The sequence below is a fragment of the Taeniopygia guttata genome, chromosome 6, assembly GCF_048771995.1.
Source record: "Taeniopygia guttata chromosome 6, bTaeGut7.mat, whole genome shotgun sequence".
Taxonomy (NCBI): Eukaryota; Metazoa; Chordata; class Aves; order Passeriformes; family Estrildidae; genus Taeniopygia; species Taeniopygia guttata.
Window position 1 is genome coordinate 3,735,981 of NC_133031.1, and position 27,346 is coordinate 3,763,326.

General features: G+C 54.6%; 2 protein-coding genes and 1 long non-coding RNA gene across 8 annotated transcripts in view; 1 reads left to right on the forward strand and 2 right to left on the reverse strand.

Annotated features, from left to right (window-relative positions):
- Positions 1-12,574, reverse strand: ADAM8 (ADAM metallopeptidase domain 8). Of its 2 annotated transcripts, none has more exons than XM_041716933.2 (21): positions 12,365-12,574; positions 11,215-11,324; positions 8,182-8,258; positions 7,289-7,367; positions 7,118-7,194; positions 6,245-6,431; positions 5,814-5,879; positions 5,648-5,716; positions 4,915-5,084; positions 4,761-4,842; positions 4,130-4,278; positions 3,206-3,383; positions 2,459-2,548; positions 2,054-2,249; positions 1,848-1,947; positions 1,271-1,457; positions 1,107-1,184; positions 944-1,028; positions 743-857; positions 444-663; positions 1-282 (listed from the first exon to the last, which is right to left on the reverse strand). In XM_041716933.2, the coding sequence occupies exons 1-21, from the start codon at positions 12,429-12,431 to the stop codon at positions 130-132; spliced, it is 2,535 nt and encodes an 844-aa protein (XP_041572867.2). In that variant the 5' UTR covers positions 12,432-12,574; the 3' UTR covers positions 1-129. The 2 variants fall into 2 exon arrangements, with proteins under 2 accessions (XP_041572867.2, XP_030131576.4); XM_030275716.4 differs by having other exon boundaries at positions 1-285; positions 12,365-12,573.
- Positions 12,454-14,017, forward strand: LOC140684416 (uncharacterized). The gene is made up of 2 exons (XR_012056654.1): positions 12,454-12,592; positions 13,403-14,017. It is a non-coding gene; the product is annotated as an uncharacterized lncRNA (long non-coding RNA).
- TUBGCP2 (tubulin gamma complex component 2) overlaps positions 13,376-27,346 on the reverse strand; it is a 23,356-nt gene continuing 9,385 nt past the window's right edge. For 2 of the 5 annotated variants that reach the window (XM_072930847.1, XM_072930849.1), the window contains 10 exons: positions 26,974-27,119; positions 26,214-26,394; positions 25,103-25,283; positions 24,733-24,905; positions 23,600-23,728; positions 23,035-23,155; positions 20,431-20,574; positions 19,274-19,402; positions 18,387-18,550; positions 13,376-13,654 (listed from right to left, as the gene is read on the reverse strand). In XM_072930847.1, coding sequence (XP_072786948.1) covers positions 13,399-13,654; positions 18,387-18,550; positions 19,274-19,402; positions 20,431-20,574; positions 23,035-23,155; positions 23,600-23,728; positions 24,733-24,905; positions 25,103-25,283; positions 26,214-26,394; positions 26,974-27,119 — 1,624 coding nt within the window. In that variant the 3' untranslated portion in view covers positions 13,376-13,398. Of the gene's footprint in view, positions 13,655-14,011; positions 14,297-18,386; positions 18,551-19,273; positions 19,403-20,430; positions 20,575-23,034; positions 23,156-23,599; positions 23,729-24,732; positions 24,906-25,102; positions 25,284-26,213; positions 26,395-26,973; positions 27,120-27,346 lie in introns of those variants that run through there. The other 3 variants (XM_032749063.3, XM_002186606.6, XM_072930848.1) reach the window with 2 other exon arrangements.

Sequence of the window (27,346 nt, forward strand, 5' to 3'; positions counted from 1 at the left end):
TAAGGCTGGAAGCGAGACGATGGCTCCCCAGCTGTGCCACCCGCCCAGCTGTGCCACCCGCCCAGCTGTGCCGCCCGCCCAGCTGTGCCGCTCCTCGGCCGGCCGCGGTGGCGGATGGAGCATCCTTGGTCACCTCCTGGCTGGGGGCGGCTTCAGGGCCACCTTTGGCGGGGGACAGCGCTGAAAGGGGGTCGGTGGGAGGGACGGTGCCGGCGGCCCCTCGCCGTAGCTCGGCGCTTTGCGCTTCAGCGCCGGGAGAGGTTTGCTGGGCGGCTTCGGCTTCTCCTGGCGGGAGGAGAGACCCGACTGCCTCACCTGGGCACCCAGGGGGGACCCGGAGCGGGCAGGAGCGGAGGAAGGGTCCCCAAGCCCGCAGCCTGTGCCACCGCAGGGACGTGCCCGGCACGGGTGGGGCTGGGCCATGGGGAGGGGTGGGTGGTTACCTGCGGGGGCCATCGCGGAGGGGACAGAGGGGACCCCCGCGGGCCGGGTGGCGGTGGCCGCGGGGCCAGCACAGGGCTGTGGGCCCGCGGGGCCGCCGTGCTGCTGAGCAGGCTGGGCTGGCCGATGTCCCCGAGGGACAGCTGGCGGCGGCCCGCCCGCGCCCGGCCGCCCTCCTGGAACAGCGGGTTGGCGAGGCCGGAGTGAGTCCCGCTGGAGCTCCTGTGGGACGCGGGGACCATGTGGGGTCTGCTCGGGGCAGCCCTGGAGCTCAGCCCCGAGCAGCGGAGATGGGAATTACCCTTTGTGCGAGCGCCGCGCCGCCCTGGCTCTCAGGAGCACCGCGCCGCTGCCCAGCCCGACGGCGGCCAGCGCCAGCACGGCCAGCCCGGCCGCCAGCACCGCGCTGCCGCTGCCTGCGGGAACAACCCGGGGCTCGGCACGGAGCGGCACCTCCCGGCCGGTGCCAGCCCCTCGCCGGGCTCCCTCCCCGGCACCGTACCTGCGGCTATCCCGGAAATCTCCTGCTCGCAGTAGGGCGCTGCCCAGCCGGGGTCGCAGTGGCACTCCCGCCGGTGGTTGCACACCTGGGGGGAGCGGGCAGAGCGGGGTCAGGGCGCTGTGGGAGCCGCAGCAGCTCCGGGAGGGGCGATCCCACCGCCTACCCCGTGGTTGTTGCACTTGGCCGAGCAGTTCTTGTCGCCGTAGACCAGGAGGTTCTGGCAGCGCCCGGCGTAGCAGACCTGGGGGCAGGCAGGGGGGCTCTGAGGCTGCCCCGGGGTCGGCTCTCACCCGCCCCGGCCCGGCACGGCCCCGGCACGGCTCTCACCATCTCCTCGCCGCACTTGGCGCCGGTGGGCACCAGCCGCAGCTCGGCCGCCTCGCCGGCGTCGCTGCCCGCGATCACCGCCTTGCACTTGAAGCGGCCGAAGTAGTAGCCGACGGAGAAGTAGCCGGTGCCGAGGATGGGCTGGGTGTTGTCGCTCAGGCACAGCAGCGTGCCGCACTTGACATCTCTGCGGGACACAGCCGTGAGCGACGCCGGGCGGGAGCTCGCCGGGCTGGGACATCCCCCTGCACCACTGGGGCATACCCCCGCACCCCCGGGACATCCTCCCGCACCCCTGAGACATACCCCCGCACCCCCGGGACATCCCCCCGCACCCCTGGGACATCACCCCTCATCCCTGGGACATCCTCCCGCACCCCTGAGACATACCCCCGCACCCCTGGGACATACCACCGCACCCCCAGGACATCCCTCCGCACCCCTGGGACATACCACCGCACCCCCAGGACATCCCTCCGCACCCCTGGGACATCCCCCCGCATCCCTGGGACATCACCCCTCATCCCTGGGACATCACCCCTCACCCCTGGGACATCCCCCCGCGCCCCGTCCTTACTTGGGGCTGCAGGGCTGCTTGCCGTACTCGGTGAGGCAGTGCAGGTGGACGTGCTGCTCGCTGTTGTGCTTGAAGCAGATGTCGGGAGCCACCTGCGCCTCTGCGGGACACACGGAGAGGGTCACACGGAGCCGGAGCCCGCTCTAGGGGCTCGGGATGCAGGAAGGGACCGCGGGGCAGGAGGATGGGCAGGGAGGGGGCCCTACCTGCGCCCCAGAGCGCCCGGCACTGCTCGCCGTGCGAAGGGCAGGCCCCGTTGTAGCAGTAGCCGCTGCCGTGCTGGCAGGAGATGCCGTTCTCCTGGAACACATCCTCGGGGCACTCGGCGCTGAGGCCGCTGCAGTGCTCGGCGAGGTCGCAGTCGTTCTTGCTGGCCCGGCAGAGCGCACCTGCAGCCTTCACCTGCAGGGAGAACAGAGATGTCAGCGCTGCCTGGATGCTCTCGCTTCTCCAGGCTCCTCAGCAAAGCAGCTCCCCGGTCTGGGAAACTTCTCCCAGCACTCCCTGGATCCCGATTGAGCCGCTGCACAGCACAAACACTCCTCCAGGGCTCGGACCGGCTCTGACCCGACTTCAGAGCCTGCCGAGCCGCTCCCTGTGGGCGGCAGTACCTTGCAGTCCTGGCAGCATTCCCCTCGGGCACACTCGGCTCCCTCTCTCAGCTGGCACGTGGTGGCATTGCAGCAGCGGTCTGAGCACTCCTGCGAGACAGGGATGGACTGAAATCCTCCTGGAAGCCCCCTGAAGGACTCTTTCCTGCCCTTCTGAGGGGACCCGGCTGCCGTGTCACCAGGTGCCCATAGCAGTGTAGCTGGCACGGGCTGAACCACAGGCAGGTTCAGCATCCCATGTGGGGACCTTTCCTGCTGCCTCTTTATCCCCATGACCAACACCAAACCAAAGGACCAGAAAGGATTTTTTCAGAAGATGGAGCCTGAGCTGGTTCCCTTAGCACATCTCCAGGAAGGAGAAAAAGTGAGGATTTCTGTGCTCCCCGGATCAGGGGAGCATTCCTTCAGGTCCGTGGCCAGGGATTTATCCCAGAGGCATTGTCTGTCTGCCTCAATTCCAACCCCCCCAGGACATGCTGGTAGGGGTGAGGAACAGCTGAGCACAGCTCTTGGAAGAACAACATGTCCCACGTCTCCTTCTGGGTCACCTCTTTGGAGGACATGGGGGAACATCCATCTTTCCTAAGCTAAAATCACAGCCAGCTACTTGAAGGGGGGGAGTTAAAATAACTCCTCCAGTTATTTTTTTTGGCAGAAGCATCAGGAGCACAAGGTGAGGGTCTGCTGGACAGATGTCAGACCCCTGCTGCCCACCCTCCTGGCCAGCCCTTGGGAGGGCATCCCCACCTGGGGCGTGCCGCAGTCGCACTGCTCTCCCCGCTCCACAAACTGGTTCCCGCACACGGGTCCCCCGTACAGCTCGTCCGCCCGCGGCGCGTTCAGCAGGCAGCTGGTCCGGGGGTCCCCCAGGAACTGCCACATGTCCTGCTCGCTGCACCGGCTGAAGAGCTTGGGGTAAACCAGCCTGGAGGGGCACAGAACCAGCGGCTCGTCAGCAGAGCCCGGGGAAAAGCTGTGGGGCCACCCACGGGCTCAGAGGCACCTGCAGAGGTGGGAATCGGAAAAACAGAAAATTTCCACAGGCACAGAAGGGTTTGATCTGCAGCCTTGGGAGAAGCTTGGATTGATGGGAAAATCCAATATACAGACATTAAGCAGAAAAACCATAAACTTAAGTTTCTATAGTTGTAAGAATGTGCTTTAAGTAAGTCAGAAACTGCATTGATAAGATGGTGAAGGGTTTATGGTGTAGGGGTGTGGTTGTATGGAATAAACGGAGAGTTTAGAAGTTATAACAGAAGCAGATGTGTATAAGTGTGACAGAAGCCCATTAGATAAAAGTATCCACAGTGCAGCAGGAGTAAGTAAAGGTGATGGGTTAGAAAAGCAAAATAAACCTTGTGGCATCTATCCATTGGGTTAGAAAGTTCTGTATTGCCTTGTAACGAAGAACTCGTGACTGCTTTGAGCTAAGGCTGACTGCTTGCTCCTCTAAAATCTCACAGCCTCTGAGACTGATGTTTATCTGAGCAATAAATCGTTCTTAGCCCAAAAATAGTCCCATCCCTTCATTACAAAGTGCTGACAATGATATGCAGTGAGGTGGGGTGGGGTGGAATATCTACCCAGACCTGGCCATCAGGGCACCCTGTCAGAAGACACCCATGTGTATTTGGTGCCCAGGGATGTCCCCCTGCCTCCTTCACTCACCCAACGCTCCCTGCCATGACACAGCCCCCGTCAGCTTTGGGCACAGGGCAGCGGCAGCCGGCCACGTCTTCATCGTGGGACATGCCCAGGTTGTGCCCCATCTCGTGGGCCATGGTGGACGCGGCGCCGATGGGGTTGGTGCTGTGATCCTGGGGGACAAGGAGTGCAGCGTGGGTTAAATGCCCTTGTGGTTTCTCCACAGCTCCTCCATGTCTCCTCACACTGCCATGCTCAGGTAAGGGACAAGCTGGACGTCTTCCTCTGAAGGTCTGTGGCCCCTCAAGACATCCAGATTGGTCTATCAGGGCTGTCAGTGAGCTTAGACAAAGTGGCTGCTCCAAAAATGGTGCTTTGTGGTGTGTCTGGGAGGTCACAGTCCCACAGCCAACCTCAGCCTCCTAAAACCCCAGCTCCTGTGTCCATGGAGCTTCTCTGGGAGGCTTTCCAAGTGTACCAAAGGTCCCACAGGTACCCAGCTGGGTGTCCCCAGCCCCAGCACTTCTCTGGGGGTCAGTCACTCAGAGGGCAGAGATGCAGCTTTGAGGCTGCACAGGGGGACAGCTGGGGAGCAGTGGAGGAGGGGGTGGCTCTGGAGGACGCAGCGCAGGGAGGGCAGAGCACAGGGACCCACCTGGTTGACGCCGCCCGAGTCCCTGGTGCACATCACCAGCTTCTTGGCCAGCCCCACGGTGTTGCCGTGGAAGTCGACGCCCCTGTGGGATTGAGATGCCACCATGGCCACGTGCCCTGGGAGGGTGGCAAGGTGGCAGCCCCCCTGTCCTTACGTGATCAGCTGGGCGTTGTCGTGGGGCTTCTTCCGCAGCAGCTCCGACTCCCGCCAGTGCAGGAAGTTGTCCAGCGTCACCTCGGGGTTGGGGCTGACCGTGATTTTGTCCCTGTGGTTCCACACCTCCAGGCCAATCAGGGCCACCCGCAGGCGAAGGGGCTGGTAGAGCTGGGGTGGGACACAGCCCAGGGGAGACTGGATTTGGGCTGCAGCAGCAGCAGGGAGGTCCCACCTGCCCCGGGGAACTGCAGCCGAGCCCAGGACGCTCCTCACTGGGCAATGTCAGCTCTGTCACCCTCAATAAATGACACAAGCTGGGGTGACCATGGACACAGGATTTGCCCCCAGACCTCTGGGCTCCCTCTTGGCTGGTGAAGGCTGGGATGCAGCTCCCACGCTGCTAACCAACAACTGGGGCTGAAGCAAAGCCATCAGCAAACCCACCACGGCCCAGCTCATCCCTCCCTTTGTTAACAGCCACTCCAGCCTGAGGGTGGCCACAGGATGTGCTCCCAGGGGTTACAGGACAAAATTTCCCTTATGGACAGAGCTGAGCCGCTCATCCGGTCCACTCTGCACATGCAGTTGGCCAAGGGATGTGGTCACCTCACAGCAGCCTCCTGTGGGCCTGAGATTGGCTCCAGCTCCATCACCCCACCCGTGCCAACCTGTGCCACCTCCTGTGTGCCCACACTGGAGCTGGGAGGGCGGCTCCAGAGCCCTGGGCTCACCTTGTCCACGTGGTTCACGATTTCCTTCATGCGGTTCTGCACGGTGCGGAGGTCCTTGTGCTTCCTGAACTATGGGAAGGACACAGAGGGATTCCCAGGGTGGCTTTGAGCTCCTCACCGCGGGCTGTGACAGCAAACCCACAGACACCAACTGTCCCCACTTTACCTCCTGGTTGTCCGCGACCAGGACCAGCTCCACGTACCGGGGACCTTTTTGTACCGGCCCTGATTTCTGAAAGGGGAGAGGAAAGTGGGGTTCAGCTTGCAGCTTGCCAAGCCAGGCAGCTGACCCACAGCCCATGGGGTGTGTCGGACCCTGGAGGGCCTTCCAAGGTCAGCAGGTCTCCTGGTTCAGCTCTGGGATGTCGTTTTGCTGGGTTTCAGACTTCCAGCTCGCATGCTGGAAAACCCAAACCTGCTGCTGGGATCCCACAGCAGGCTCTGCAGGCATCACAGAGCCCGTGGGGTGGGAGGATGCTCCTGCCAACCACACAGCATCCGAGGGGGTGTTCCCACCAGAAACCAGCTGTGAGCAGGGACGAGACATCCCCTCCTCCCGGGGGCTTCACGGGAGCAGCGGTGCAATCCCGTCCCTACCCAGCGGTAGAGCTTCATGGCTGCGGGGGTTTTGGGCTCTCGGTCGTACTGCAGGGTGGCCCCGGGCTCCCGGCAGGTGCCCCGTTTCCCCCGCAGGTGAGCTGCTCGGTACACTGCGTGCCGCCCGGCCGCCGCCCCCTCCAGCGGCTCCAGCAGGAAGGTGGTCTCATTCACCCGGAAAAAGCCACTGCGGAGAGAGAGGGCAGGTGTCAGGTTGGGGACACGGGCAGGACACGGGCAGACCCCAGCACAGCCCTGGAAGTGCCTGTGGTATGTGTCCCATCCCTGGAAATGTTCAGTGCCGGGCTGGAGGAGTCCAGGTCTAGCAGAAGGTGTCTCTGCCCGTGGATTGGGGTGGGACTTAATGAAATTTAAGGTCCCTTCCATCCCAAACCATTCTGGGATTCTGCATCAATCCAGCTGCCAGACTGGCTGCTGGGCTGGGAGGGGACAAGCTGTGTCAGGGCACCCCCAGCATGGGGAGTATCCAATACTTCAGGCAGCAGGAATGTCCTGGGGCTCAGCAGCTGAGCCATTAAGGATGGATCCAGTGGGGGCTGGATCTCTGTGGTGTCAGGGCTCCACTCTCACCCCAATGCCATCAGTCAGGCCCCCAAAAGTGCTGTGAGCCTTTCCTGCCGGGCACCCAGCCAGGGCCAGCACCTCCAGCAGGAAGAGGGATGTCATCTTCCCTTCTGCAGGGAAAGCTGAGCTCTCACTCCATCAGCACAGCTGGGGCTTTGTCACACCGGGTCACTGGGCCTTTGTCACACCGGGTCACCAGGGCTCGGACACTCTGGCACACCGTGGCATGTGCCACACCTGGCTGCTGTCCCCAGCCAGGAGCAGGGCTCCAGGGAGCCGGGGCCCTACCTGAGCCCGCTGCAGGTGCTGATGCTCGCTGCCGAGTCGGGCTGTCCCCGCACATGGCCCTGGTAGAAGCAGTGATCCTGCCGAGAGGGAGGGCAGAGCTGTGGGGGCTGCACGGGTGTGTTGGGGCCTCAGAGGGGTGGGGAAGCTGCTCCCCCCGGAGCCAGCCCCTACCTGGGTGTCCGGCTGCTCTGTGATCTCTGAGCCATCAGCTGAGTAGTGAGTCTCGGTGTAGTGCTGCCCCAGCAGCGCCCTGGGGGTGGGGAAGGGGCATCAGCTGTGGGAATCCAGGGCTTCCCTCTGGCTGCCCTGGCAGGTCTGGGACCCTGGCAGGGGGTCAGGAACCCCCATGGACAGAGCCCCCAGATACACTGTCTGTGATCTCTGTCCATGGAAAAGAGTTTTCAATCTTACAGGATGAATCACAAGCTCTGAGTGTTTGATATGAGTAATAATTAAGTGTGGCACGGGTGCAAAAGTAGAATTTTAGGATTCTAGATTAGGGGTCCAAAGGGGACAAGATGGAGGAAATTGGGTGTGTCTTGTCCTTTTTCTCCTTCTTCATGCCCTCCATGTTTCACTGTGGTGTTGGCATTTTTCTGTTGGTTTGGGCTGGGGACACACTGTCCAACGTAGGTGACAGATATTGGCACGTTATTGTAAATCCAGCACAGGTAGTTTCTGGTATTTAATGTTTGTAACATCCCACTGGGGGCAGAGCCCCACACGCTGCCCTGCAGGACAGAGCTGCGGCAGGGCAGCAGAACATGTTAGAGATAAACAGAATAAACAACCTTGAAACCAGCACAGACCAATTATGGCTTCTTCTTTGGCAGCGGGCATCAATACCCACAGATTCCTGCAATCAGCAGCGACCCCACTTTAGGGGAGAGCATGTGGGGACTGTGACCCACCTCGGTGGGCTTGGCAAGGAGGGAATAAAGTGCTCTGGGCTGAGGTTTAGGTCGGTGGTGCAGCGTCACCAGGCCTTGGAGAAGGGATGCTCACGGCAAGGGTGGGGTGCAAGCCCCCCCTCAGGCCACCCCAGCGTGCCCACCTGCACTCACCTGTTCTTCTCCAGCCACAGGAGGTACTCCCTGCCTTCGGCACGGATGCCGTAGAGGACGTGGCTCGGGTAGGTGCTCTGCATGAAAGAGAGGTGCCATCAGGGACTCAGCAGGAGCCAGAGCTGCACCAGAGGGCCAGGACAGGGTCTGTGTGTGCCCTGCTGAGGGAGCAGGAGCCTGGCTGCTCACCCTGGAGGCACGCAGCAAAGACACAGGAAATCAGAAGAGAAGGAAGAAAGCATGTGGGCAATAACGCAAATCCCCGGCACATCCTGAGATGAAGAACAGGTCACCCGCAAGGAGACGGAGTCAGCAGAGTCTGGTTTCCCGTGTCTGACACATGGCTGCAGATGGCCGTGCCAGGGACTGAGGTTTCCTACTCATCAGTCACAGAGCTCCTTTTTTGGGGTCTGAGTTCAGCACTTACTCACCGGCTGAACCACAAAGATCCCTACGGCTCTTATCAGCAGAGACTTCTTCCTCCCTGCCTGATCTAACACGCCACATCACGTTTGGGGAACTGCCTTGGCTCTCCTCGGCCTCTCAGAGCACATTTTAATATCACTGTGTCCCAGATCCTGGTGGGAGGGAGCCAGGGTGGCTGTGGCCCAGCCAGCCGAGAGCCCTGAACCCTCAGGATGGAGATGTTCCTACAGGAAAAGTGTTTTCCTCTGGGCTATCCTGTGATCTGCACCTCCAGAGGCCCCATCCCACTGGGGTCACTGGCAAAGAGTCAGGATCCCGTGTCAGGCTGTGCCCTTGCCACGAGGGATCTGAGACAGCTCCTGAGGGCACATCCACCTCTCCTGAGGGCACACACATCCTCAGCCCTTGCAGAATCCAGGTGTGGAGAGAGCCGAGCCAAAGGCAAAGCAAACCCTTCCCATGGGGCCAGCATTCCTCAGGGATGAGGTGTGCTGCCTCTCCCTGGGGAGGGTGACAGCACCTCTGTCATGCCATGGCTCAGCATTCCCAAGGGGATGATCTGCTCCCTGGAAGGAGCCAGGCTGGGTGGAAAGCCCTGCTGACTCAGTGCCAGCAGGGCCAGGTGAGAGGCTTTGCCTGTCACTCAGCTGCCCCATTCTCCCTGGTTTGCAGTTCCAGGCCAGCATGCCAGCGTGCTCGTGGGTCCCTGGAAAATTCTTCTCTTATGAACAGCGTCTCCCGCCTGTCCGACCCCTGTCCGCCAACAAAGCCATCCTTTGTTGTTGTTGGCAACACCAAGGCCAGAGGAGGTCTGAAGGAATGGCAGGAAAGCGCTTGGAAGGGGGCGCTGGGTCAGCGAGCGTCTCTTGGAGACGACCGCAGGGCATGTTTAAAATAAAAAGTCCTGATAAAGCTTCTCTGAATCAGCCCCTTCCTCATTAGCATGGGCTGTGCAAGGGCTCCAGATGGGAGGGCTTTGGGAGCAGCCCTGCGAGCCCCGTGGCCGTGCTGAGCCAGCACAGCAGGGCCACAGCCAGAGCGCAGGCAGAGGAGGGATTTCTTCCAGCTGGTCTCAGTAAGAGACCCAGAGAGCTTGCAGAGGATGGGGACGGGATGTCCCACCCCACCTGAGCTCAGGTGGGAAGAGCCAACAGGCCTTGCACACTTTTCCAGAGCCCTTTCCATGAAGAACCCGGGTGTGATGCTCTCCCTGCTGTGCTGGTGGGAAGGCTGGCACCCAGGACATCCCATGCTGCAGCACCCAGCTTGTGCAATGAAGCAAAGCCAGGGGGTAGCTGGTCTGCTTCAACCCTTCATTGCTGGACCAATCCATCACTCCAGCCCCAGAAGCAGCTCCTGGTGGCCTATGCCCATCCTGGCTGCAGGAGGAGCCAGCCTGGAGAACACCCATCCCTGTCTCACAGGGGCTTGGTGGTGGCCAAACCTTGCTGAGAGCTTCTTCCCCACCCAGATGACCGGGAGAGCAAACCTAACCTCTCTCCAAGAGGCAGAAAAAAAGGGAAGCAGGAGACGTCCTACCCTCAACAAGGCAGGTTTGGGATGTCCAAGGACCACCCAAGCCAAGACCAAATCCAGGTGCCAGCCATCAGACAGCCCCTGTGGCAGTGCCAAGGCACACAGCCCATGGCAGATGTGTTCTCCAGAGGGATCCCGAGGTGGGAGAGCTCCCCTTTCCCAGGGATCGGTGCAGAGCCGCCCGACACGCACCCGGCACAGATGGCGTCTCTAAATAGCCTGGGGAATGTTTATCTCGTGGACAAGTTTAGGTTTCTAGAGCAGGGAAAACAGATGCTTTCGGGGAGTGTTTTTGAAGCTAGCTTATCAGGAAGGGTTTGAATCACAGAGGAACGTGCTGTATGGCACTAGGGAATACGTGTCCCCGGTCCCTCCATCCCTCCAGGCGCTAAAATCAGCGCTTTTGGGGTCTAGAAAAGGAATTTTTAAAAAATTAAATAAATAAGGCTGAATTTCACTGTAAGGCAATGAGGAAAGTGTCTTTGAGGTCAAGGCATCCTACGGACGGCGACATCAAGCGCTCCAAACTCCTGACTCAAACCCTATTCCTTCCCCCAAATTGCCAGGTTTCCCAAGAAAAACAGCACTGGTTTGCTTTCATGTGGATTTCTGCAACTTTCTGGTTCTTATTTCTCTGTCCCAAAGGACAAAAAAAAGCCCCAGCTTCAGCAAACACAGCAAGAAAAGTGCTTACAGCTCCACGAGGCTTCGCAAACCCCTCCTTAAGGAAAGACCAGATGTCACAAGATCACGGCAGTGGCACTGCTGGGTCACATCTCCAAAAAAAGCACTGGAGAAAGCAGCCCCTCTCTCCAGGAGTGCACCCCGCTGTCTGCAGGTCCTAATTAGACCCAAAACAGCCCAGAAAAGTGGATCTGATAACCGCTTCAGCGTCTCCATCCTCTGGGGTGGAAGCAAGGCAAGGAAATGGGCGGCGCGGGGGTCTGGCCAAATGGTTGGTCCAGGGGTCCCGCTCTGAGCCGGGTGGTGGGACAAGATCCCTGCTGATTGCATCCCCCGGGCAGATTCCCCGGGAAGCAGCGAGGGCGGCTGTGCCGAGCTGTGACTCACCGGAGGCGCAGAGAGGTCCCTCTTCCCCCGGGGCACCGGCAGCTCCCGCGGCAGCACCGTCTCGTACCTCTCGACGTGCGGCAGCTTCTCCTCCGGCCCGGCCGTGGAGCCTGGGAAAGCCGAAGGGCTTTGAGACAGATGCCCGGGAGCAGCCGAGACACAGAACATCCCGAGCTGGAAGGGTCCCACAAGGATCACCGACCCAGCTCTTGTCCCTGCCCAGACACCCCAACAATCCCACCCGGGCACCCCCGGAGCGGTGTCCAAACGCTCCTGGAGCTCTGGCAGCCCCGGGGTCGTGCCCATCCCCTGGGGGAAGCGCCTTTCCCTGACACCCACCCAAAACCATCCCCTCCCCGTCCGGCACAGCTCCACGCCGCTCCCTCGGGTCTGAAGCCGGGGGAGAACGGGAGCAGCCAGCGTGAAGGAGCAGGGATGAGCCCGAAAAGCGAGTCCTGAGATACCTGCTGGGAACGCAACTCCCCGGCAGCCCCAGGGAACCTACAGAGCGCTCAGCATCCCCTGAGAGCGAGCAAGTCCCTTTGGGGCCAGAAACCCCCGCCGCGCCCCTGGAGCGGCGACACAGAGAGGTTTTCCAGCTCCCCACGGTGATGGCACCGCGTGTGACTCGGCGTCTGGCGGCTGTGGGGGCTGCTGGGGAGAGCGGCTGGTGCCTGGGCGGCTCAGCCCCCTCCCAGCCTTCCTTGGATGTCGGAGCGCAGAATTTCTGCCATAAACGCGTCGCTTTTCCCGGGAGCCCCAAACGCCGCGTTCGGACGGGGCTGGCTGCTCGCTCTGGGGGCTCCCACGGCCCGGAGCCAGATGAGTCCCGGGGGACCTCAACCGATGAATGACGGGGGACCCCCGGCTCGCCGCGGGCCACCGGTTGTCACCGTCCTGTCTCCTTCCCGAGGTGTCCGCACGGCACCGGGAGCATCCTGGTGAGAGCGAGCCTGGCGCCGGGCGTCCCTTCTCCATCATCCTCCTCCTCGGGTGGCGACAACAGAGGCGCACCGCGGGACTTTCCCCCCCGAGAGCCGCGGGAGGAAAGCATCCCCACGGCCGCATCCCGGTGCCTCCATCCCTGCCCCACGGCGGGGGTCCTGCCGCACGCCCCCCAAACTCCCCGCCCGGCCCGACCCCAGCTCACCGCGGGCCGGCACCGGTACCGGCAGCAGCAGCAGCAGCAGCGGCAGCAGCAGCGGCGGCGGGGCCATGGCTCGGAGGTCCCGCCGTGCCCCCGCTCGCCGCGCCGCCGGCAGCCCCCGCCCGCCGTGACTCACCCACGGCCGCGGACGGGACGGGGCGGGGCGCGGCGGGACGGGCCGCCCACGGCGGGCACCGGGAGCTGCGGACTGGGAACGGCGAGCGGCCACGGGTACCCGGGACTCGCCCGGGGACATCGCGGGCGTCCGTGGGGAGATGGGGACAGCCCACGGGGCACCGGGGGGCAGGCGGTGGTGGTTCGAGGAGGATCCGCGGGGTGTCCGTGGGGTAACGGGGACTGCCCACGGGGCATTGGAGGGAGGGTGGTGTGGGCACCGCGGGGCTCCGTGAGGCCCTGGGGACGGTCCCCGGGCAATCACGGGGGACCCCACGGGAATTGAGAAGGGTCCACAGGGACACCTGGAGGGTCCGTCAGGGAGGGAGCACTGCAGAAGGTCCACAGGCCATTGGAGCGTGTCCATGATGCCCCATGGGATGGTCCATGGGGCATCACGGGTGCCCGTGGGCCACTGGGGACTGTCCACGGGGGATTTGAGCAGGGACGGTGTGGGGCACCTGGAGGGTCCCTGGGGCATTGGGCAGGGGCCACGGGGCAAAGCCTGAAGGTCTGCAGGGCACCAGAGGGTGTCCGTGGGACACTGGGGACTGTCCATGTCCGGGAGTGCTCTGTGGGGTGTCGTGGCTGGCTGTGAGGCTCCGGGGAGGGTCCAAGGGGCACGGGGGGATTGATCAGTAGAGGCTGCCCACAGGGCATTGGGGTTGGGGGACGGTCCAGGTGGCATTGGGGACTGTGTGTATGGCCTTGGGGACATGAAGGTGGGGGCCCTGGACTGGTGGGACATGTCCTGTGGCTCTGCAGGGGCACTCAGGGCGCTGAGGTGGCTGCACTGCCACAGGAAGCACTGGAGCTGCGATATCAGGGCAGATCAGCCAGGCACGTTTGTGTTTTTTGGTGTTTCAGGCCAGGGCCAACCAGGAAATGGAAATGGACACAGGCACGTGGGTGTGAACGGATTTGGGATTAGTCATCGATGGGTGCTTAGAAGTTTGCTGTTGATTTAAAAAACGAACTCTCCATGACTTCTCGTGGGAATCAATGTTTGCTGCTGGTGCCCACCCTCTCCTGGGATCTCTCTCCCTCTGGCAAGCTGGAGGAGCAGCTGTAGGCCATGGAGCACACAGAACCTTCCCTCCAGCGAGCTCTGGGAGGTCCCTGCAAAGGAGAAGTGAGGAAGGACAGGAGCACTCGGTCCCAAGTTCCCATTCCTGCCCCCCTGGCCTCTGTGTCCCTGGCCTCGGTTAGCCCTTGTTCCTGGGAGACATTTCTCTTCCTCCCTCTATGTACCTGCTCTCAAACTGCCTCAGGCAATATTCAGATTCCCTGGAATTCCTCTGCTGCGGGCTTGGAAAGGAACTAAAAGATCATCCCATGGCATGGGCAGGGACGCCTTCCACTATCCCAGCTTGCTCCAAGCCCTGTCCAACCTGGCCTTGGACACTTCCAGGGATGGAGCATCCACAATAATTTGCACCCTGAGCTCTATTAGCAGACAAAATAAAATAATCCTGATTTTTTTTGTTGTTGTCATTGTTTAATTTATTTTACAACACACAAACACATCACTGTACAACACAGTAAAAAAAAAAAAAAAAAAAAGCCACCAAAACCCCCCCACATTAGAAACATCTCAGGAGAGTGGAGGCTCCCCTGTGTCCCTGGGCAGGGCTGTGTGCAGTGTGGGGCTGAGCTCACTGGGCAGGCACGGCCAGGCGGGGCAGCAGCGGCGGCGCCTTCTGGCTGCGCTCGGCCGACATGTGCTCCAGGCGCTCCGTGTAGAACCCGTTGAAGTCCAGCCTGAGGGATAAAACACACCTGAGGCAGGGGAGGTGTGAGCAGAAGCCTCCCCCAGGGCACCCAGGGTGAGCCCTGTCCCTGCAGGGGATGTCAGTGCTGCTGGTGACACCTGCTCCGTGCCATGCCGTGACAGCAGGCCTTAGACAGGGAAATGTCTCGGGAATCTGTCCCAAATACATCGGGAAGGACCAAATGCTCACAGTTCTTCTGCAGACCACACAGAGCTGTCTTGTGTGACAAGGGTTGCTCAGTGTCTGCACCTTCCCAGCCACTCCCCAGCACTGCTGAAACCCCAGAGTTCACCAGCACTGAACTCCGGCACTAACTCCCACACAAAATCCACACTGCACCACAAAATGCTGGGGTTTCCATCCCCACCATCTCCTGGCTAACACCAAGATGCTTCCCACGGATCCACAATTCACCAACACGAGCAACTGGTCAGAAGGTTCTCAGCCACGACTTGGAAAAGCCTCTCCAAAGCACTCAACACCAGGGATACCACAATCTCACCTCCCTGATAATCCAGAGTGATGCCATCCAGCCCCAAGCCTGCTGTGACCTTCCCATGGCAGATCCCAAAGCACTCACAGCCTGTGCAGCTCATGCACTCGTGTGCCCTGGATCCCTGAGCAGGCAGTCAGTGCAAGCCCATGAATCACACCAAAGTTACTCTCTCCCTTTCTCAAATTAGGCTGCTCCAGTACCAACTGAATGGGCACAATATTTGAGTTTCATGTTGCTTAACAACCTCACACAAATGGCAACATATTGTTCCTTGACATTTTTTGGTGCCTGCAGAAAACAGAGCCTCGACAGATGGAATTTATCTGTTGCTCTCTCCTGGTCGAAAAGCTTTACATTGCTTTCGTTCTGAGGACTTGGACCAGGGAAACCTGACACTGAGGTGAGAGCACTGAGCAAGTTTGGATTCAAACACAAGGCCAGGACTCACTGCTTTGAGGACATGCTCCATTTCTAAAGCTGCTTCATTCCCAGCTCAGTGACTCGCAGATTTTGCTTGCCTTCCCTTTTGGCTGTCTTTAGTTTCAAGTGGTCCCTGATTACCATTTTTCAGAATTTGTGTGGTGCTTCCTCAGCATGTGCTTACGTGGCAGTTTCTTGCTTTGTGGCTGACTTCAGTGGGGTTTGTACCACTTCACGTCCTGGTGACCCACTCTGAGCTCAGTTTCCTCCAAACTGGTGAAGGAAGGATGCCTGATAACACCACACTGATGTCTAAGATTTTGAAGAATGCAGCCTTAACTAATCCTGCTGACAAAGCCCTCTCCACTATAGTTCTACTCCTTTTCACTCCTGGGATGTGTTGGAGTGACTGGAGAGTTCCTGCAGTTGCCAGCCCTCTGTCAGCACTGCCAAGGGAACAGCTGGAGCTGTGCCAGGAAGGTTTAGGTTGGATTTTAGGGTAAGGTTCTTCCCCCAGAGGGTGCTGGGCACTGCCCAGGCTCCCCAGGGAATGGGCACAGCCCCGAGGCTGCCAGAGCTCCAGGAGCCTTTGGACACTGCTCCCAGGGTGGGATTGCTGGGGTGTCTGTGCAGGGATGGGATGATCCTTGTTGGATCCCTTCCACCTCAGGGTATTTTCTGATTCTAGTATGACACACCTGAGCAGGACTTGGGCACAGCAGAGGTCTGTCACCTGTGAGCTCTGAAGGAAACCCTCTGCATCTCCATCTCCTGTTGTTTGATGCCACAAATAAAATGCTTCAGTTACTCAGTACTACAAAATGAGTAACTGTTAACCAGGAGCAAATAAATGATGAGCAAGTACCAGAACTGCGAATTTTGTTATTTATCTGACATGTTGATGATCCCTGTTGGAAAGCAGTCCCATAAAAAGGTTATAAATTAGAAGAGTGGTATGTCTTATAAACTCTTCCTTGTAAACTCTCTCAAATATGTTATTTCAGATGGCAACTGTCTCCATTCTGCTTCTCAGGTTCCTGTTGCCATAGAGCCCAGGCCTCGAGCCAAGAATCCCTCCAACCTGAATGGGAGCTAAATGTCACCTCTGGGCGTTCATCGTGGGGCTTCCACCCTTTAAGCCAGCCCTGAGCAGCCTATGGGATTGGAAAGGCAGGTCCCATGGGCTGTTTACACCAGGATTTCTAAGGAAATGGGGACATCTGGGTTGACAGGAAAGGTCCAGCAGCTCCAATGTCTTGGTGAAGACTCAAGTGGTCCCAGAGACTAGGGGGGGACTTGATAGTGATGCCAGTCCTGGGGGCATAAGGAATAAAGGGAGGGCAAAGCACCCAGGCCCTCCTCTGAGCCTCTGGGTGCACTGAGTCACTGTCCACAGCACAGACCATGGACAGAAGCACTCTGTCACTTCTCCTTTCCCCTGAAGCAGGAAGTGCTGGTTGCAAAACCTCACCTCTCTGTATCTGGAAGAACCAGCTGCAGAGGTTTCACAGCTCAGGAGTCACCTGCTGGCCCCTGCTGACCCCCCCAGCAGGGGCTGTGACACTGATGGAGCAGCTCCTGGCTCTGGCACCCTGGGCAGGACACACAGCCAGGCTGTGGGGTGCAGCACCAGCTTGTCCCACTGTCCTTGAATTGCCATCAAGATCTCCTGGATGGAGCACCATGAACGAGCCCCTCCGTTGGAACTTGCACTGGAGATGGTAAAATTGTTAGAAAAAAAGGATAAAGGAGGAGAGCTGGAGCCCTGAGGAGCAGTAAATGCTCCTGCCTGGGTGATTCAACTGCTTGTGGTCCCAGTCCCTGAATCTAACCCGAGTCTGGATGCTCCTGTGACACCCAGCAGTGATGGCAGCTGGGAACAGCAGAGCTTAATCCTGCCAGCCTTTCCTACAGATGGATCCTGCCTGCAACCTACAACAGCCTGATGATGATGAACTGGCATCTCCAGGCAGACGAAGGGTGACAGAAAATGTTGAGAAGCCACACCAGCCTTTCCCAAAAGGTCTGCAGAGACTTGGCTGTCCTGGTTAGTCCTGAAAGGAACAACAACCACAGCCACACAAACAGTTTTTTGGAGAAATTCCAAGAAGAGGAGAAGACCTCTGACTCTGGTCACTTCAGAGATGGACCCAACCTGAGTTCTTAGGGCTGTGGAGAAGGGGTCCTCACCAACATTCCCATTTCATGGCCTCAGCACCACCCACAGGGGCAGCTCTGGTGGCTGGAAGCTGCTCTCCTGACAGGGGATGGAAGCAGAAGTGCTCAGAACACCAAGCAGCCCTGGGGCACTGCCAAGGGCTGTGTAAACCTGGACAAGAAGTTCCCAGAAGAAAAGGACAATTGGAAGCACAGTCTCCTGTGGGAATACTTCACCTAAAAAGTGTTTGCAAAGTACCAGGAACCCTGACAGCCCTGTCAGATGCTGTCAGAAACAGCACCAGGAGGGGACAACGATCTCCTTAAAAAGCATTTCCTCTCTCTCTGCTTTCAGGTGTAGCTCCTCTCAACAGAGCTGTGAGGGTATCAGCCAGCCATAAAATATATCCAGTACAGATGGACAGGGAACTGAACTTCCAGGGGGGTTTTGCATTGAAAAAGCAACACAGTGGTTTTAAACCCAGCAGCAAAACTTCCATCTGCTCTCTCTCCCCCTATATCCTGTGTACCTGACTTTAATGCACTTCTGAAGGAATTCTGATTTCCAAGAAGCTGCTTATTTAAATAAATGCAATATGGGAACTTAAAATAGACATGTTATGATCAAACCTTTGTGTGACTTTCTCATCTTGGAATACTTACCCTGTATTTGGAATTTGGTTTATTCACTGTCTCCACAGTGAGGCAATCCCCAGGAAAACTAACACTAAATTTACAATATTAATGGACAAATTTCATCCAATTCGAAGGAATGTGTTTTGGGGTTTTTCTAAAGCTTTGGGTTGAAATTCAAAGCAGAATGGTCTGGGTTGGAAGGGACCTCAAAAACCATCTCATTCCAATGTCATGAGCCGGGATGCTTCCCTCTAGCCCAGGTTGCTCAGAGCTCCTAAATATACACATTTCTCAGCTATAATGAGCATTTTCTGAGCCAAATCTGGGACTCATGGGAGGGGATGTCACAGACTGAGAAGGCCTGGCTCACCTGTAGATGATGTTGAGCATGCTGTGCTCGCAGTCATTGGTGCTGTACACGCTCAGTTTGTCCAGCAGGTCCAGCAGATGTGTGGAGAAATTGCTGTCAAACTTGTTGATGGTGGCTTCAAAGCCAGATGTGAGGTGCAGGCTGTCAGCATGCTCTGCTAAAAGCTGCAAAGACAAAGTGGCACCATGTGTGTGCTGATCTGCACCTGCCAAGGGGCTGCAATTATTCCCTCCGTTCCCTAACCCGCTCAAAAATACTGCCATCAAACTTCACAGCTGCTCAGCCTCTGAAATAAATCTTTCAATGTCCTGGTAGTTAAAAGCCCTGCTGTGCCCAGCCTGGGAGAAGCCCAGAGTAGATCCCAGCAGAGTTATCCACAAATACATGCTGCCATTGCTCATTTTCAAGCAGGAGGAAAAGCCAGTGGGCAGGAAATGTGTGTTGCCTAAGGCAGGCTGTGACCTCTGGAGCTCTGTGACTGCAGTGGTGATGCAGTGTGTGCCAGAGGGGGTTCCAGAGGGGCAGGAGGATCTGCTAACCACAGAGCAAATCCCCTGTGCATCTAGACAGAGAAATAGGGACAAGACAGATCCCCCAGGTATGAAAGCCATGGAGTAAAAAGAGCTCTGCTCACACTCAGGGAATGGTGAAGTGCTGGCATTTCAGAAAGCCTGGATGTGGCTCTGCCAGCTGAAAACACAAGTGAAAACTCAAAAACCAGTGCAGGGACTGGTGTGGGAGACAGGGTCTTCAAAGCAAACTTTGAGACCTCCAGCAGTGCTCCACACTGCCCACAGTTCCACAAAGATTGTACTTTTGGGGCCACACGTGGTCTAGAAACCAGGAAGGGCTCTCTGCAAGTGGCCACCCTGGCCAGAGTGTCCCACCTTGTTGGTCAGCTTCTTCTTGGCAGCCTCTTCAGCACGCTCCTCCTCCGTGGGAGGGCCCAGCATGGTGCCATGCTCCAGGGTGAGCCTCTCCATCTCACTGTCCAGCTTCATGCTCTGGGTGAACCTCTGGCAAGGGGACAGCGTTGGGGACACGGTTACAGCCTGTTTCTTCCACTGTGGCACAGCACGAGGCTCAGCTCTGCCCAGCCCAGCTCCCAGGAAAGCTAACTCTGAGTCTGGATTCAGCATGCTTGTCTGAGGCTGGAAATGGGGGTGTGTATTCCATCACCATCTGTCAGAGGTGGGGCAGTTAGCCTCTGTTCATTCTTTATCTCTCCCATAACCAATCCTTGCTCCAGGAGATCTCTTCTGTTAATAGGCCATTAATTATTAATTATTTTCTGTTCATGGCCAGTGAGTGTCCCTGCATGGCTGAGAAAATTCCATCATCCCACTGGGAGATGCTCCACCCAGGGAGAGGAGCCAAACATTCCTACCTGGATATAATCTGAGATTTGGAGCAGCAGATTTTGACCACTGCATTCCCAGAGGAGCAGCTTTCTCCCCATCTCCCTCAGCCCTGGAGCTCCAGAGGAAAACTCCCCCCTTGTGCAGGATCCTGCTCCAGCAGAAGCACAGCTGGCACTGCAGGAGGGCTGAGCCCCCATGGGATGGGACTGCTGCCACCTCCCTGACCCACAGGTCCTATTCTCACTCTGTCAGTGTTTGTTTTCTTTTTTTTTTTTTTTTTTTTTTTTGTACTATTGCATTTGCGTTTTTAATTTTCCTAGTAAAGAACTGCTATTCCTATTCCCATATCTTTGCCTGAGAGCCCCTTAATTTCAAAATTATAATAATTTGGAGGGAGGGGGATTACATTTTCCATTTCAAGGGAGGCTCCTGCCTTCCTTGGCAGACACCTGGCTTTCAAACCAAGACAATGCTGGCACACAGATCTCTCTATTTGGTCCACATGAACCTGAGCTCAACATGGAAAAAGAGGATTTTGTGGAGTAGGAAGCCACAGAAACCACTTGGGAGAGGGTGTGAGCTGTCAAGCCCTAAAGCTGCTGACAGAAGGAACAAGACAGGTTCACGTGGGGGTGGCAGAGGGACTGCCAGGGCTGGCAGTGGCACAGGGAGGCTGTACACACCTGCATGCAGTTGGTGAACATGACACACACAGACATCAGCTTGGAGAAGATCTTGAGCAGCTCTGGGTTGGTGAGCATGCAGTCCTTCAGGCAGTTGTCCAGGAAGCTCGTGTGGTGGCTCAGGACATCGTCAATGTTGGATGCCTGTGACAGGACAGCCCAACAATGACAAACCAAACCAGGGCTGCCCTGCCCCAAAGCTCCAGCCCAGCACCTGCCTCTGACAGGCACCTCTCAGAGTGAAGAACTCCTCGTGGAGCTCCCAGAAACATCCTGAGATGGAGACTGAATCTGTATTGCTGCCTTCAACAGCCTCTCACAGGCTTTAAACCTTTGATTTGTCACATCACCTCCCCACAAATCACGCTTGCTTTGACCACCCAAGCCCTCCCCTGGAAAGGATGGAATTATCTGATTTATGAACTTGCATTTCCTTTGTTTTTAAATCTGCTTGTCATGGCCATTCCCACCTTCACAACCTCAGTAAAGTCAGCGAAAACAAGAGGAAAAGAGAAAAACAAATCTAAGAATCTTAAATGTCAATAAACTTATCATTAAAACATCCAGGCTGTTGAGAAATATGCTTTAGGAGCCAATAAGGAACTGGGACATGCAGTGTTGCAAGGGTTCTGTAAGATTTTTGTTCAACTCTGCTACTCCAACAGGCTGTTTCAATCTTGAGTTTTCAATGATAGATTAAAACTCCCTCTCACCCTGCACAGATACAGGACGTGCTGAAACTCAGAACACAAATCAAGCTTAGGAAAGAACCACAGGACTGAAATTGCCATGGCACCCACACTGCTCCAGCAGGACCAGTGCAGGAAACCCCTCCCACACTGTGGGGATTTTTGAAGGAATTTTGAATGAGTTAGAGATGGGATTTCTGAGTTTTTAGATTATGTGGTTTATTTCTCTTATTTTCTACATAGGTAGGAAGGGTGAGTTTGGCTTACAACTTCATTGCATGGTTTAGAAGGTCACAAGACCCCTAGTTACACAACCTTTTAAGGAATTATTGACCAATAAAACACTGCTAACAAGGATATTTATGTTTTTGACCCAATCCTTAAATATTTTGTCTTATGGACTCCTTTTACAATGTAAGCTTCCTCAGCCAATCATGTTATGAGACACAAATCTACAGTACTACATTCCAAGCTTCTTGTTTATTCTTGTAACTACTTTTATTTTTCTATATCTGAAACTCTAAAACTCTAAACTTTCTTCTTTTTAACTTAACGTGTCTGTGCTTTAAACCATAAATCCACATTTTCACTTCTAGCACCTAAGTTTGGAAGCCTTTTCCAAGGTCTCAGATCAAATCCTGTGTTTAATTCTAAGTTTTAGTTCACAAGCCCAAAGTTCTGAGAATTCACTGCATTTTGGATTCCAACACCACATCCCTTTAAGCTACTGCAGAAGAGGGATAAATGCATCTTTCTAATGCAATGAAGATTATGATACAGTTGTGTTGATGAAGACAGTGATGTTGTGAAGATGAAGATCCCAGCTACCATTTTAGGAAGAGAGCACCTTATCTTCAAGTGAAAATGCACAAGAGAGAAGTGTGACAGATAAAATGTACCATAAGGCACTACATGAGACCAGTGAGGATCATCCTTTTCCCCTCTAAAGTACAAATGAAAGGACAAAACAGGGACAGGATAACTTCAACAATGACCTCCCTGCAAGTAAAGTAAACTGAGCGATATATTTGCAACCCTAAACTTGCAACAAAATTAAGAAATAAGTACAACTCCCAGATTATCCAAGAACTTGACATATGAACCCTCTTCATTCAGAAGTTCTTGCCAAGAACATGCACTCTGCTAGATCTGATGGCTCCTGTGAATTCTCCAGAAAAAAAACATGACAGGGCATCAAAAAATGTTGGTTAGCTGACCCCAAAAAACTCCTCAGGGCACAGTAGGAAGTAAGGCAGGATCAGGTGATGCTGAAGATCCACAAGGGCTATCAGACAGCTGCCAAGAGAGCTGATTGTAGGGGTGTTGGGTGGTTTGGTACCTCAGAGGAATGTTTTTCAGGGTGTAAGAGGGAAAAATGCACAACCCAGAAGTGTCTGATCACGGGGTGACTACGAGGGAATAATAAATAAATAAATAAAGAATAAATAAAGAATAAATAAAGAATAAAAATAAAAATAAAAATAATAATAATAATAATAATAATGCCAGTCCTTGGCACATTAATGGAAGGGAAAGCACAGGCTCTACTTCTAGGAGCACTGTAATTCAGCCAAGGAATCAGCTGGAGATGCCTCGACTGGTTTATGATCTTTGCACTCTGCATCCACCTTGCTTTTCCACAGCTCTCTTTCTCCTGTGTATGGGAATGTTGAGCAGAACCTGCCTTTACATAACAGGGAGCAGAGTGTGAGCTGGGCACAGGCAGGGGGATGCAGAACAGGAAAGGGATGTATGACTAATAAGCAGAAAGGTGGTGCAGAACAGCAGCACTCTGCAATGTGGCAGGAACAGCAGCTCCCAGATATTTAAAGGCCTCCAACAAAATCAACAGACAGCTGCAGCTACTAGAATTAGGCACTACATTTGTTAAGACTTCCATTCCAACTTCCCTCACCAGCTTCAGGTTCTTCTCCAGAATGTGCCATGTTGGCTCCATCACTTCAAACATCATGTAATACTGGATATTCTGCACGAAATTCAGCATCCGCTGCCGCAGTGTGAAAGCACCAGCAAACCTAGGGGAGAAATCACACCCACACAGCTCAGAGCTAGCAAATGCCACGGAGAACTATCACCAGCCTTGCACAGCCAAGCAGAGAGCTAAATATTTCTGTCCTAGCAAATGCCTTGCTGCAGTGTGAGAAGGGATTATAGTCACTGCAAACCATCTCTGATTATTTTCCATGGCTTTCCCTCAATTAGTAGAGTCAGAATTTTGAACCTGTCATAGGTTTTAAACATTTGCTCATATAGAACTAAAATTTTGATATGAAATATTAAAGTAACTTTACAAACAACTATTGAGTGAAACCTAAAATGTTACAGATTGACATCTCTGAGCCTGTATGACATTTTTAAGGATCTTTTTTACTTCAGTATTGTCTGAGGTATGTCATGAGGTATCTTATTAGCAAGAAGGAGACCCAAAACTGAAAACAAACAAACAAAAAAGGCTGTACCACTTAGCTGAATGCAGGGAGAATTGCTTGGCTGTCTTATTGCTGATCCAAACATTGCACAGCTGCCTTTCCACGTGCTTGCAGTAGAACATGTGTCTGAAAAGCATCTGGTACCTTGTCAGTGCTTTCCTGGAAAGAGAGGAGAAGCCCATCCAGATGAAGGCCTGCTCTGATTGACAGACCAAGCTGTGAAGGCTGAGGCTGCTCAGAGGTAAAGAGACTTGACACAATATGCTGCTCACGCCTCCAGGCGCGCGCAGATCTGCGCTGAACCGAAGCAAAAGAGAGTCACATTTGCAACCACCCCAAAGAATTCCTCTCCAAGGAGACCCTCCTCCATATTTCCTGCCAGTGGGTACATCACCATCCTCCCTAATTCCCTCGAGCTCCACACAGGGGTCACTCACACGGGCTGGGAGGGAGGGCTCAGACACTATGGTCACCGCGCTAAGGCTGAGACGGTCACCCAAGAATTCGCCAGGATTTTAGAATTCACCCAAGAATTTAGCCAGATTTTCTAAAAAAGGGGAGGAAAAGCTGTAACCAAGCTCCAGGCAGCATTACCCCACCAGCAATGCACTGTCACAAGCAGATGGGGCTGCTTATTTATAGCTCTGGGACTGGATTCAGGTCTGTGCTCAGACACTTTGGCGTAGGTGTCTGCAGAGCTCCAGTCGATACAGTTCAGGAAACCTTACCAAATCCTATTTTCACTTCCATAGCTACCACTCTGTTGGGAAGGAAGAGACAAAATTCCAAAAGCATTGCGTCGTTAGGAAAGTCTCACCGATTCAATGGAATTTTTAGAGGGGAAATTAAGGGAGGAGTTAATTGCTGGCATTCAGCAATTTGAAATCTGCCACTCTGCTCACTCACTGCTGCTTGTCCCATTGGCTTGTGGCTCACATCAGTGTTTCTCCAGGGAAACAAGAAGCAAATTCCTGCAGAAGAATGCACCATTTGGTCCCTCACAACTCAGTTAAATGCAAAATAGCCTTTACAGCCTGAATTCTTTGAGTCTGCAACCAGAGATACCAGTGTTTTCTCCAGGTTTGAGGAATGTTTGATTCCTCCATGGAAAACCTCTTGTGAGAGTACAAGCCTGTTTTTCCCTCAGTGGGCTGACTCCTTACCTGTTTATGATGAGGGACAGAGGCCACTTCACAATGTAGTCAAAGGAAAAGGCCTCCAGGCCACTGAGGGTGAGCTCCGTGGGCTCTGCACTGATGATGGCCTTCTCCTGCTTTGTTTCTATGGCCAACACCCTCAGGAGCTGCGTGATGAGGTCATGGGGCATCAGGTCGATCTGTAAGGGAAGAGCAGGAAAAAAATGAAGCCACGGGACACCCACAGCTGCTGTGGAACAACACCAAGGTGCCCAAGGTCAGAGTCGCTCTCCAGTGTCGTCACACCAGCCTATGAAGCAGCAGGTTCTCACAGGCACACAGATCTCCCAGGCCTTCTGCTCAAAGTCAATTCTCTTCTGCTTCCACCCATTCTCACCTTTAAATCATCCTTGAAGGGATCAGTGTTGGCTGTGCTCATTCTCAGGGCTAATTCCAGCAGAGCCTCCAGCCTTGTTGTAATGATGTCATCTACAGGCTTCTTGAGTTCCTCCTCTGTCAGATCCATGAAGTGGACAAAAAAGTCCCCTTGATCCATCAGGAAATAGTGTTTTATAGATCTGCTCAAGAAAATGAAGGGACAATTGATGACTTTTCTTAAAGCCTAGGTTAATCCATACCAAACCTAAAAGAACAAATGCAATCAATTCAACGAGCCTGTGGGGTTTCATCACAAAATGTTTCTCTTTCTGAAGAGCACACAACCATAAATAACTAGTTTGGAGACTAGTCTTTTATGGATCCTACCCCTTCAGTCAGGACATTTCTTTGCAGTCAGATCAGGGCTGCTGCTGTTCTTTTTTTTTTTTTTTATCTAGAAAAAAAACCAAAAACCAAAACCCAAAAAAAACCCCTAGGTGTGATGGGTGTGGGCTCCTACTGCTGTCCTGAACAACAAATATCCTCCAGCCAAGGGGCAGCTGCCAATTCTGAGCAGAATCCTGCACTCCTTTCAATGAACAAATATCTGTGCTGATTTTTAAAATCCAGCAGACTTTTGCTGTAAGAGGACACGTAAGCTTTGATTTTCCCCTGGCACCAGGGACAGTTACCTATGGTGGGCATGGATGTTGGAAGTAGTTCTGAGGTGAGCCTGAGGATTAACCAAGTGCCTGGCCAGAGATCACTCATGGTAACTGCAGGCTTTGGAGCAAAAATAGGAGCACACAGCCATAACACAGTGTGGCTCCAGACTCCTGATCTGGCCTAGACAAAGCCCTGACACAGTTTTGGCAACAGCCTTCCAAGGAAGTTGGACCAGAGACCCCCAGACATTTTTCCCACCCAACATTTCTATGTTTTTACACTTTTTTTTTTTTCCTCCTCTTCAGGGAAAAAAACCTCAACTCTTATTTTTTAGGTCAACCTTTCCAAATGGAAACAGAGAGAACACCTTGGTAATATCCCAAGAGAACAGAGCTAACTTCAAAAATGTATGTCCCTTAGCAGAACCAATTTATTTTTCATGCATTTAGTAAAATAAATCCAACCTTAGGTGAGCCACCAGCTCTTTCTCCTCCATCAGGAAGTCCAGAAGAACTTTGCTGGCATAGTTATATGCTTTTTCTATTTGTTCCACATAGGCTCTCTCCTTTAAAGTGTAGATGACCTCTTTGGCCACAGGACAGGTGACATCTCGCCCACATTCCCGCACAACATTTAAATATTTCCCTGAAATTAAAAAGAAAGGATGACTCATATTCATACCTGCTGTACAGCCAACAAGGAAACTGCCACACCATCCCCTTCAAGAGGAAGATATGCTGAGAAATGTTTACACTACATTGTGCTGAAAGTTGGAAAGGATTTTCAAAAGATGATATGGAATTTTAAAACAGGCACCTGGTACCACATTTAGGGAGATTTAGAAATGGTTTGGTTTCCCAGTGGTGACAAAACATCTCTGCAGGTGGCATGAAACTCTTTTTTTCAAGTCACTTTTGGAGGGCTTTGTACAAGGATAAGAGGTTGAATCCTTAAATCAACACTCAGACAGTCAAACCTCAGCAGCCCAGCTCCATCCAGCTAGAAAACCTACCCACAAGAAAGCAGTGGACAGACAGCTCCCTTTGCTGCTGGGCTCCTGTGTTGTTTCATTTATAGGGTTTGGGGTTCTTTTTAAATCTGACTCTTCTATTGCTCTCAATTCAACTGGACAACCCCATAAAGTGGCAAGGCACAGTGACATTTCCTTTCTCTTTACACAAGACCAGCTTGTCTCAAGGTTCATCTCGCAGCAGAAGCACCTACCTGTGCTTAGGATCTTGTCAGCCATTTTCTGCAAGAAGGAGGGAATCTGCTGCTGAACAACAGTGTATCTCTGATCCCAGTACTTGTCATTATAGTCCTCCTGAATCTTCTCCTTCTGCAGCTCATGCTCCTCCACCATGAACTCACTGAACAGTTAAAGCAGATGTTTAGGGGCAGGAAGTGGTACAATGAGGATTACTTTTTTTGACCTGCAAACTGGTAAAGTGATCTATCAGAAATAAGGGACACATCCACCCAAGAACAGAAATTAGTCTGTGAAGCAAGAGGAAAAGCACTATGCAGTGTCTCTGATGATCTGCAATGAGAAACAGAATTTTACAGGGTTCATAAACCAAGGCTAAACATTATCTGT